This window comes from Podarcis vaucheri, assembly GCF_965113315.1.
Source record: "Podarcis vaucheri genome assembly, chromosome: 5".
Classification (NCBI taxonomy): domain Eukaryota; kingdom Metazoa; phylum Chordata; class Lepidosauria; order Squamata; family Lacertidae; genus Podarcis; species Podarcis vaucheri.
This window is the reverse complement of record NC_138763.1, coordinates 528,895-539,998: the sequence shown is the minus strand read 5'-3', so window position 1 is coordinate 539,998 and position 11,104 is coordinate 528,895. Positions and strand designations below refer to the sequence as shown.

The window sequence follows — 11,104 nt, the reverse complement described above, 5'->3', positions numbered from 1 at the left end:
GAAGAGGATCCCCTTGAGTAAGACAGGGGGGCATACATCAGGGATTTCCTGGACAAGTCCAGTTTTGGGGGGCCAGTGCCCCATCTGGGAAGATTTTTGCATTTCGGATTAAATGTCCAGGTTTTGGGGGGTTTTCTTTTTTCTTTTTGCTTCTTTCACTATTTTTTAATGCGCTGTGTCCCAGAACAGGGAGCAGGCATCGAGTGGCCTGGAGCAGCCTGGCGGGGGCCATGCCAGGCCCCTTGCCAGTCTCCCCAGTCGCCTGGCCCTGCCTGACCTTCTCAGGGTCGCTCAGCCTCCCATCGTGAGCAGGAGGCCAAAGACAGCAAAGGGAAGAGAGGGGAGGGAAGAAGGGGGCAGCAGCAGGAGGGGGCGAGCGAGGGAGTTGTGGGGGGGTTGAGTTTTTGATCCCCAGAATATGGCAGCCCTAGAATAAGATCGCTGTGCAGCCTCACTCGACTTCCCAGAAGTCATCCCCTGCCCTAGAGCAAGGAACTGGGGGAGGCAAGAGGGGTCTCCATCACTTCTCAGGGCAGCAAAGAAGATTTACAGTAGATGCATGAAAACGGACGCAGCCAATAAACGCCAGAAAGGCCGACTGAAACAAGATGGGCCAGTGAGGCTGCCCTGCGGAGAACGCTCCAGAGTTAAAGTTCTGGGCTGCCCTTCGTTGGAGGCTTTAAGCAGAGGCTGAATGGCCGTCTTAGAATCCTAGAACTGTAGCGTTTGAAGGGACCCCGAGGGTCATCTAGCCCAACCCCCGGCAATGTAGGGATTTCAACTGAAGCATCCCAGGAGGGTGGCCATCAGGAGTGCTTGTCCAAAGCGGAGAAGAGCCCTCGGGAGCCAGCCAGACCCCAGAGCTAGGTGCACCAGAAGCTGCCTGTGCCAGACCAGGGCAGACCACCAGGGAAACGGAGGCAGCTGGCTTTAAATCAGCTTTAATAGATGCCAAGCTCCTTCCAGTCCCTGACTGAAAGCCCCCCGGGAGCTCAGAAGCCGAGCGGGTGAGCAGCCACAACGTCTCCATTCTTCACCAGGGCATCGGAGATCAGCTTCATGCCGGCAAAGGACTCCTCCCAGGCCAGTGAATTGGCTTCCCGCAGAGCCTGGCGGATGCGCTGGAAGGCCTGCGGGACACAGGAGGAGCGTCACCCACCAACGCGGGAGACCGGTCACGGCCACCCGACACAGGGCAGCAGCCACAGGCACCCAGGGCACTGCCAGGCCCACAGGGAAAGGCTGGCGAGGGAGGGAAGCTCCGGGTCCTTCCAGGGCACAGCTGCCCTGCCTGGGCAAGAGCTGGCGCGGGGCTGGCACCCTGTGAGCCACCTTGTCCTTGGCCCCGGGGGAGACCCATCAGCAGTGAGGCTTCCTCCAGGCCGGCGGAAGCTTCAAAGAGGCACAGCCAGGTGCTCTGGCGAGAGGCCCAAATAACTCCCTGCAATTATGGCTAATTGAGGAGAGAAGCATTTCACACCTGGTTACATCCTGCAAGGCTCAACTCCTGCCCCAGGACTGGGAGGAGGAGGAGGAGGAGGAATGGATCACCTGGCAGGAAACGGGGGCTGGGGGAGGGGCAGCCAGGGGGAGGAAGTCTGGGTCTGAGAAGCCTCCGTGGGGCCAAGGCAGAGCCAAGGGGAGTGAGGGGCTGAGCCCAGGCCGAGGAAGGGGCTGCGGGGGTCCTCCTCCCACCCCACCCCTTGCCTCATGGCACCACGTCCGGCACAGGAGCTCCTCGTGCTGCGCTGCCGGCTGCTTCAGCAAAAGAGAGCGGCTGGCCCTGCAAGAAGAAAGAGGGAGCGAGGGAAGGCCAGAGCCCACAGGAGGGGAGCCCAGAGCCCGACACAGGCCCCCCAGGGGACAGAGACTGGGGGCAAGCCGTGGGCCCCTTTGCTCTTGCCCTGCAAAGGCAGACTCCCTACCTGGAGAGAGCCACAGCCATGGCGTAGATGTCGATGGCAGAGTCCGCCACGCGCTTCAGGTGGAACTGCTGGTCTGACGGAGGAATTGGGGGGGGGAGAGGGGGCGTCAGGCAAGATTTGGGGCAGCTGGCCTGGCCTCTGCTTCTCACTCCAGAAATTGCTAAGGAGGTGAGTTTGCTTTTGCAGGCAGACTTGGATTATCCCCCGCCCCGACCCATGGACCTGCCCCACTGTGTGGCCCCCCAACAGCCCTTCCCAAGAACACCCACAGGAGGTTGTGGGGCCTGGCTGGTCCCCCACCTTTGACAAGAGGCCTCCACGCCCCACCTCAGAAAGCCAGGCTCAGGTCTCTCCCCTGCCTGGTCAGGCCCTGCTCCCCATGGCTCCTGATCCAGGGAGGGACTCGAGGTCCAAAGCAGGGCCTGCCTTTTGTTGGGGGGCAGGGGGGTACCTGCCACTGCAGCTCCGTATTTCAGCAGCAGACTCTCAACCGCTTCACCAAACAGATCAATGGCCTTGGTGACCTGGACGGAGGAAGGGCAAAGGGCAGGGCTAGCCTGGCATGTCCACACATGCCCACACCCCTCCGCCCCCCAGGCTGAAAATAGTCCTGATGGGGGCCAGCAGCTCTTCCTTTACAGGCCCCTCCCACACCCTGTTTCTCCATCAGCTGCTCTTTGCATATTTACAGTACCTACAGACGCAGAGATGGCATCTCAGAAAGACCAGGCTGAAGAACCAGCTGGAAAGTGATGCTCCTGTGGGTCAGGAGCCTCAGCCCCCCACCCTATCCCTGGGTGACAACATCCACCTCTCAGGCAGCCAGCACTTCAGGACCCCCTGGAGTGAGAGGAGCTTGCCCTTCCAGGCACCCCCTGGGGACAGGTGTGGAGGGGGCTCTGGCACCCTGCTCTGGAAGAACACCCCATGCAGACACCCACGTAGGGCAGGGGTGGGGAACCTTCAATCCACGGGCCCACTTCATCCTGCCAAGGGGTCTCATTTGACCCACATTTCTCTCAAGCCAGGCCTACCTGCCCATCAGCTGATGTCACCGGGAATGTCAGCTGATGGGAGGACAGGGAAGTGGATCACGCAGCCAAGGCAACAGGATTCAATTTCTGCTCATCAGCTGATAGGCAGGAGTTAAAACCCTTTGCAAAAGCACTCTCTGAAGCAGCTCTGAAGCAGGGGCAGCAGAAGCAGGAAGAGCAGCCTGTATCTTACTGGCTTTGTTCTGCTATCTGCCACACAGACCCCCACCATCACCACCACATACTGTCCACTTAGAGAAAGTGCCCAAAGCTGCTCCAAAGAGTGCTTTTGCAAAGGGCTTTAAGCACATGTCAAATCTGGCCCTTGAGGCTGATCCAGATCCTGTGGGCCATTGAGCCAAAAAGCTTACCCGACTTGGGGTGTCCTCTTCACTGGCACAATGGAAAGAGGAGCTAAAGTTGCAACAGCATCTCAGGATAGGCGCAAAGGGGGACCTGGTGCTTTGGAGGGGACCAGTTTTTGCTGGTAATGTAACAAGTGTCTGCACACAAAGATTATTTGTGTACATAGCTCTGTACATCTCCAAGGTTTGCTTCCTTGCCAACACATGGAACCAATCACAGCTGTGCTCCAAACTCCTTTTTATCCCACCATGATGTCTCACCAGAGTCGCACAGTCCTCCAGGCCTGGGTGAACATCGCCCTGCAGAGAGAGGCCACTGGGAAGCCCAACTTTCCTGCAGTGGAAGGAGAAAGGAAAGGAGATGTGCAGAACTTGGAAGAGGAACAGAACTGTCAGTTGGACATTCAAGATAGAAATCAGAAGGTTGATGGAGAGCAAACCAGGGGGTCTGTGGGCTGTCACTCCTGGCTGCTGGATCAGACCAGAGGGTAAAAAACGGTAAAAGCTCCAGTCTACTTGCACTTCATGCTTTCGAACTGCTAGGGTGGCAGGAGCTGGAACAGAGAAACAGGCGCTCAGCCTGTCGTGCAGATTCAAACCACCAACCTTCCAATCGGCAAGCCCAAGAGGCTCAGTGGTTTAGACCACAGTTCCACCCACTCCCCCTCAGACCAGAGGAACACCCCACGCACCTGCTTCTGCCCCCAAGCTGGACATAGGGGCTCACAGCCCCCCAACAGCCCCAGACATGCTCCTCACCGCTTGGCTCTCATGACAATCTCCTTGCAGAGGGCTTCCACCTTCCCCACCGGATTGGAGAGGGACTTCTGCAGGCGCTGCAGCTCCTCTCCAGCATGCTATGGGCAGAGAGAGTCGCCCTGCTCAAAGGAGGTCCAGCCCCAAGGCTGTTTCTGCAAAAGGGGTGGGAGGGGGGCACCCCCACCCCTCCGGTTTCCCCCAGAGTCTTGGGTCAACCTGGAGCAGAGCAGAGGGCAGCTCCAGCCCATGAACTGGGGAACTTCCTCTAAGGTTCCTGCCCACAAAGGACCCAGGGACAAGCCATGGAAGAAGGGGCAGCCCAGCAAGGGAGGGCTGCCAGAGAGATTCTGACCTGGCTCAGGGAGAAAGCTCTGCCACGAACTCCTTTGGGCTTCTCAGCCTCCGCTAGAAAACAAAACTAATGGCGGCCGACCTCATGGGGTTGGAGTGAATATGGTGCTGGCAAAAGGACAACTGTCCAGGACATCTGCCGGGGCTCCTGGTTCACTCCTGGGGGGCCTCTGAGTGCTTTCCCCCAGTCTCCACAGGGTGGGAGCCACCAGCAGCAGTCAGGCAGAAGACCATGGCTCAGGGGGCAGAGCACCCTCTTTGCACTCAGAAAATCCTGGGTTCCATCCGCCATGGCAGCATTTCCAGGTATGGTTGGGAGTGTCCCCTGTTGTTTTGCTCTGGTATTCCTGGCTGGTGTCCTTGTTTTTTGTCCAAGGGAGCCCTCAGATTTCTCCGTTAACACCTGCCTCAAATCCTGGGGAGCTGCTGCTGCCAGTCAGTGTAGGAAGTGCTAAACTAGATGGACCCCAGGAAGGCAGCTTATTGTGCTCCAAGTGCCATCTAGTGGTGGGTCCTGAGGGCTTTGATTGATGCTTGTGGCAGCCAAGGAGAAGGTGAGTGAATTCTGAGAAGGCCAACGAGGTGTCAAGGCAGGTGGGCCATAAGGCAGGGCAGCCCTGGTCAAAGGCTGGGGTGGGGGCTCACCTTCATGCCCCCCAGCGCCACAAACAGGCGGAGGATGTCATTGGTGCCCTCAAAGATGCGGAAGATCCTCACGTCTCGCAGGACTTTCTCCACTCCCGTCTCCTGGCCAAAGGAAGCAAGGTCACCTCCACTGGCCTGAGACTCTTGCCCGGTTGGGGCCCAAAGGAGCCGCCCCTGCAAGCCCCCCACCCCGCCCTCTGCCACCCAGGCAGGAGCACTGACCTTCATGTAGCCCATCCCACCCAGGATCTGGATGGCTTCATCGGTCACTGTCCAGGCTGCTTCCTGTGGATGGAAGGGCAGCCTCAGCTGATCTGGGGCCACCACCCCAAAGGCCTTGCTGGCCAGACAGGTGCCTCCTCTGGGGCCGGAAGCAGGAGGCCAGCAGGGAACGGGTCAGGAGGATGCAGCACTTCTAACAGGCCAGGGAGGGGCAAGTCAGGAATTCAGAGTCAAGGAGTGCCTCCTCAAGCACTCAAGAGGGTGCCCCCCAGCCCCCCCAACTCGTGCCCCACCCCCCTGCGAGGCCAGTCAGTTTCTGCCTAGCAGAGAGGGGGGGCTGAGGGATGGAGATTTGGGAGAGCAGGCCTGGCTTCCTTGGAGAGACAGGCCCCCCACCAACCCACCCAGTGGCGAAGCTACATGCTCCGCTACAGGGTGGAGAGCAGGCGGGGGCGTGGTGCGCATCCCGGGGGGGGGGAACCATGATGCCACCCTACTGGAATAGAGGTGCCGGGGTGGTCCTCTCCCTCTGCACTCCCATTCCTCCACCAGTGGACCCACGCCATCCACTCACCGAGGCGAAGATCTTGCTGATGGCGGCCTCCAGGCGGTAGTCGGGCACCTTCATGTCCATGTTGGCACTCAGCACGTAAGCCATGGCCTGGAAGGGGCGGGCAGAGGCACCGCTGGGCACCCGGCAGTGGAATCCCTCCAAGGCGCAGCCGCCTCTTCCCGCCCCCCAGGGCCTTCCCGCCCCCCGTCCCCTCACCTCGGTCACGTAGAGCAGCATCGCCATGCGCGCCAGCTTCTCCTGGATGGTGCCAAAGCGGCTCAGGGCGCTCCCGAACTGGCGCCGGTTGGCCGCGTGCTCCACCTGCGGGCGGGGGGGGGGTCAGGGCCGGGGCCTCAGCGCGGGCGCGGCGGCTCCCTCCCTCCCTCGCTCCGGCCCCCCGACGGCAGCCCCGCTCACCGCCTTGCGGAGGACGCCGCGCATGGTGCCGGCCAGCGCCGAGGCCATCCCGAAGCGGCCGTTGTTGAGGATGTGCATGGCCACCTGGAAGCCGCGCCCCCGGCCGCCCAGCAGGTTCTCCGCCGGCACCCGCACGCCCTCGAAGTGGACCTCGGCCGTGTTGGAGCACTTGATGCCCATCTTCTGCTCCGGGGGGCCGCTAGAGGGAGAGCGGGGCTCAGGACTCGCAGGCGCAGGCTCCAGCCCGGTCCCCGCGCAGCCGACGGCGCAACCAGCCGCGTCCCTTCAGGCTCCTGCGCCGGTGGCGGCGACCCAGGGGCGAGGGAAGCGCACTCTGCCCCTCCTCCCAAGTTCCCGGCCTCTCCCGGTGCTCCTCTCGCCCCGCGGGGCTCACCTGGTGACGCCCTTGAAGGCCCTCTCGACGATGAAGGCCGAGATCTGGTCCTTCTCCTCGCCCGTCGTCACGTCCTTGACGCGCGTCTTGGCGAAGACCGTGAAGATCTCGGCGGTGCCGCCGTTGCTGGAACCCAGAGGAGTCAGCGAGTGCGCGGGGAAGCCCGCTGCGCCACCCGGGGGGGGGGTCCTGATCCGGATCTGTCCCTCACCTGATCCAGATCTTGCCCCCATTGAGGGTGTAATAGCGCTCGCAGGGACTGAGCTCCGCCGTCGTCTGGATGGAGGCGGCGTCGGACCCGCTCGACGGCTCCGTCAGGCAGAAGGCGGCGTGAACCTCGCCTGGCGCAAGGAGAGACGAGCCGCTCATTCGACGGGGCGACCCGGCCGGCGGGCTCCCGGGACCCTCAGAGGCAGCCAGCGCCCCGCCGAGGTTGGGCGCGCCGTCCCCGGGCGTCTGGGCGGCGGCTAGGCTGGCCTCTCACCCCTGCGGCTCCCGCCCGCGCCCCCTGCCTGGTTTGGGCTTCCGACAGCGCTGCTGCCCTCGCCGTCCCGGCAGGTCTCGTTTCAGGGAGGGGGGGGTTGTCTTACCAGTTGCCAACTTGGGCAGGTATTTCTCCTTCTGGCTTTTTGTGCCAAAGAGCAGGATCCCCTTGAAGCCGATGGACTGGTGGGCACCGAGGGCGATGCCCACCCCGAGGTCGTGCATCCCGACCACCTCCACCATGCGGGCATACTGGGGGGGTGAATTGCTCTGAGGTTGGCATCACGTGGGGCAGGCAGCCATTGATTCAAAGATGGAGGAGGAGGGGTCTCCCCAGAGAGATGAGTTCCCCTTGGCCCATCACACCTGGAGCATCAGTGCGCACCCACCCACCCCACCACCCACCCGTGTTCCCACATCTCTGCGTGCGCAGGGGAATTCTGGCCCCTTCTCTGCCTCACCCCCCTCCTGGCTATATCAAAGGCCTCCTCCACCCCAAAGTCCCATTGGATCCCCCCCACCAATCCCTCTCACCTGCGTGTTGGTGAGCCCGATGCCCCCCAGCTCCTCGGGCACCTGGAGACCAAAGCAGCCCATGTCCTTGAGGCCGGCCAGGGTCTCCTCCTGGATGCTCTCCAGTTCCTCGTTGGCAGCTGGGTCGTTCACTTCCTGCCCACCGTTTGAAAAGAACAAAGCAAAGGCAGACCCTCCCCTAAGGCCACTTTCCTGTGGCAGGGAGTTCCATGGAAGATTTGGCCTAAAGCAAGAGGCCTCCTTCTAGGGGAAAAGAGAGAGTTGTCTTCTGATCCGAAGGGTCTTTCCAAGTTAACAGCTGTGGATACATTTGGAGTCAGGGATCTAAGGGGCAAATTACTCAACACCCAAGACGGAAGAATTAGGTTTTGTTTTTTAAAGGATTTCAAAAATGAAATCTGAAAAGGTGAGAAATGATACTTTTGCCAGGTTTTGCATGTCTGAGCAATGTTTTTCCAGCTTTATACGCTTCCCTCCAGGGCAGGATTTGTTCTTGTGTGGACCAGTGCCCAGATGTGCCCTCTCAGATGCCCACCCAATCTTGCTATGCACAGCTGCCCAGGGCACCCTGGCTTAATTTGGCACAATGGAAAGTGCCGGCCTCCTCACCCTCACTCACCTCGAAGAAGCGGGTGCAGGGATCCACCATGGCCTGCAGGGACTGCGCTTGCTCCGGGGAGAGAACTGGAGGGGGCAGAGCGGCAGGTGGGTCAGCAGGAGGATCAAACCCCTCACCCCACCCCCCACCCCCGAGACCCCCGCTGGCTGAGGGGGCTCCTGCTCCTACCTGAAGGGAAGGGGAAGACGTTCTCAGGGGCCAGTTGCCCGTTGAATATGTTTGTGACAAAGGATGTTGATTCCTGAAAGAAAAGGCGATGCTTCCTGTTGGGGGGGGGCTGAGGGGGACAACAGAGCTCATGCCCTGGCAGCTTCCAGCGGGTGCAGGACCCCTCCTCTCTCCCTCCATCCCCCTTGTGGAGGGGATGCTTTCCCGTCTCAGTGGTCCCCTCCTGAGCCGCAAGGCCGCCTTGAACCCGCTTCAAAGCACCTGCTGCCCAGCGTGCCTTCTCTCAGGGTGGGGGCAGCCAAAAGGAGTCCCAGGCAGCCTCACGCAGGGCGGGGGCAACGCAAAGCAGGGGGGCTGAGTGGCAACAGCCCCCCCTCACCTTGTTGGCATGGCTGGAATAGCTCACTTTCTGGTCAGGCACAAGATAGCAGGGAGGCAGCAGCCTGCAAGAGGAAGGGCAGGAAATCACTGAGGACCCCCCCCCCCTGCCAGCCTGTGTGGTGGGCAGCCCCTGCACCCCATGAAGCCAGTGAGATGCAGCAGCCAGCTCAGACCTCTGGACCCACTGAACCTCTCAGGTAGACTGAGGCACCTGTCAAGGTGGGGGGAGTGACAGCGGACTCTATGGCATTAACCCCTTCATGCATTCATCCGACTCAAGCCTGCTGGTTGTGTGAGGCTGGTCATCCCACAATGCACTCTGGGGTGCCCTGCCAAGACCAGCAGCCCCTGTGCCAGGTCCCTCCCCCACAGCACATGGCCCAGAGGCCCCCTCCACCTCCATCATCCTGCGCTGACTTAGAGGGGCTTCTGCCACCCCCCCGGCCTTTGTTTCTGCTGTGCCAGGCATACCTGAGGCTGGATTTGGCCCACAGCTGTCTCCACCACCTGAGCCCCATCCCTCGCTGGATCAGGCGCAACATCCTCTCTGCTTGGGGAGGTGGTCTGAGGTCAGAGGCGCAGAGCGCCTGCGTGGTACGCAGAAGGTTCTGTACTCAGTCCCCGGCAGCATCTCCAGGGGCGGCTGGGAAAGTCCCCTGCCTAAAATCCTGGGGCGCCATTGCTGCCAGTCAGGGAAGGCAGCATGGAGCTAGATGGACCCAGTGGTCTGCACTGGTAGTTTCCTGTGCCCCTTGGGGGGCGCATATATGGCTGGCCCCCCCTCCTGCCCCCTTCTGTGCAGCCCCTCTCACCCCCTGCCAGGCAAGGGGGAGATTATTATTTCCTTGCTGGGCTTGGTCTCTGGCACCCGCTAGGCTGGGCATGGAGGGAGGAGTGGCTCTGCCTTGATGCTTGCCACCCAGCACCCGCCCCTGGGGGGGCCTGGCCTCTTCCCCACGGGGAGCCGCTCAGTCTAGCTGTGGTGGGAGCAGCTGAGGACAGAAGTTCCCTCCAGGAAGAGGCAAGGTGAGCAAGAGGCAAGGAGCCCAACTTACCTACAAAACGCAGCAGCAGCAGGAGGAGGGGAGCCCTAACTGGGGAGCCATGCTGTGCTCCTTAAGTGTGACACCACCGTTTCCAGGGCAATGTCACAGAGCTCTGTGATGTCATCTCAATAATAATAATAATAATAATAATAATAATAATAATAATAATAATATATTTATTATTTATACCCCACCCATCTGGCCAAGTTTCCCCAGCCACACTGGGTGGCTCCCAACAGAAGTAAAAGCACAATAAAACACCAGACATTAAAAGCTTCCCTGAACAGGGCTGCCTTCAGATGTCTTTTAAAAATAGGATAGCTGCTTATTTCCCTGACTTCTGATGGGAGGGCGTTCCACAGGGCGGACACCACCACCGAGAAGGCCCTCTTGCCCTGTTAAGGCCCCACCCTCCCTTTTGGCACTGGGGCCTGCCAATTCCTAAGAGGAAACATTCCCTGCAAACCAGCATGGGGGTGGACTTGAGGATCCTTGGGGGTCCCTTCCAACTCTACAATCACAGTGATTCTGTCCCTCCATGAAGTGTCCCAGGAGCTGCACCCAGAGGCACAGAGGGTCATGGTCAGGGCACCCTGACCTGCCACCAGGAGGCTCCCAGGTTGACTTGGGTCTCTGCCACAATCTCAACGGAGCCTTTGAGAAAGCCCCTCTCTTGCCCCCGGCCACAGATGCACCCCCCACCTAGACACGGTATACATGCTCTTTCCCTCGGTTATCAAGGGCTGCTTCCACTTACGGTGGGGTGGGGCGTGCTTTGCACATGCTCAGAGGCTTTCTTAGTAGGGCTGGGTGACTTCAATATGACTTTAATAGTGATAATCTCCAAATGCTGAAGATGTCTTGGTTATTTTGACTTGTTGGACACTGCCGAGCGCAGAGCACCTTGCTGCCAGAGAGGGGAGTGGGGTGCCTGCCCCACCGCCCCCACTTGGGGCTCCCCACTCTGCGCCCACCACGACTGCAGGCGGCCTGCTTTGGCCAGGCGTGCTGCGAGGAGGCCAGCAGGGGGCAGAGGTCTTCAAGTCTTCCTGGGGCTGAGCTGGGTGGCAGCTGGTCGAGAGGGATCCCTGGGAGGCCGGCTGGGGGCAAGGCTCTGCCGTGGCTGCCGCAGGGCCTCCTGCGATGCCTCAAAGGAAGCAGCAGGATTGCTCAGGCTGAGCCGCCAGTGCTTTTCAAATGGCTGCCTG

At 60.6% G+C, this 11,104-nt stretch overlaps 1 protein-coding gene across 8 annotated transcripts; it reads right to left on the bottom strand.

Annotated features, from left to right (window-relative positions):
• Positions 1–925: 925 nt before the first annotated feature.
• LOC309532818 (very long-chain specific acyl-CoA dehydrogenase, mitochondrial-like) lies at positions 926–9,977 on the bottom strand. 8 transcript variants are annotated; one of them, XM_082223490.1, is made up of 21 exons: positions 9,906–9,977; positions 9,322–9,400; positions 8,849–8,912; positions 8,470–8,542; positions 8,302–8,366; positions 7,683–7,874; positions 7,256–7,400; positions 6,877–7,006; positions 6,666–6,791; positions 6,272–6,470; positions 6,071–6,175; positions 5,876–5,962; positions 5,302–5,364; positions 5,080–5,181; positions 4,084–4,181; positions 3,586–3,658; positions 3,331–3,462; positions 2,377–2,449; positions 1,926–1,998; positions 1,708–1,783; positions 926–1,130 (listed from the first exon to the last, which is right to left on the bottom strand). In XM_082223490.1, exons 2-21 carry the CDS (start codon positions 9,390–9,392, stop codon positions 993–995), a joined length of 2,085 nt encoding a protein of 694 aa, XP_082079616.1. In that variant the 5' UTR covers positions 9,393–9,400; positions 9,906–9,977; the 3' UTR covers positions 926–992. The 8 variants fall into 8 exon arrangements, with proteins under 8 accessions (XP_082079616.1, XP_082079617.1, XP_082079615.1 ...); XM_082223491.1 differs by lacking the exon at positions 9,906–9,977 and having other exon boundaries at positions 5,080–5,178; positions 9,322–9,523; XM_082223489.1 differs by lacking the exon at positions 9,906–9,977 and having other exon boundaries at positions 9,322–9,520.
• Between the last annotated feature and the right edge of the window lie 1,127 nt (positions 9,978–11,104).

What these genes read in the sequence shown, in the direction of transcription:
- LOC309532818 (XM_082223490.1), bottom strand. Translation starts at nt 9,392, where the DNA reads ATGTTGCGCCTGATCCAGCGAGGGATGGGGCTCAGGTGGTGGAGACAG. An exon ending in CCTGCCCAAGTTGGCAACTG is followed by an intron (nt 7,007 to 7,255) that starts GTAAGACAACCC and finishes TCCTTGCGCCAG; the next exon opens with GCGAGGTTCACGCCGCCTTC. An exon ending in GGGGGCAAGATCTGGATCAG is followed by an intron (nt 6,792 to 6,876) that starts GTGAGGGACAGA and finishes TCTGGGTTCCAG; the next exon opens with CAACGGCGGCACCGCCGAGA.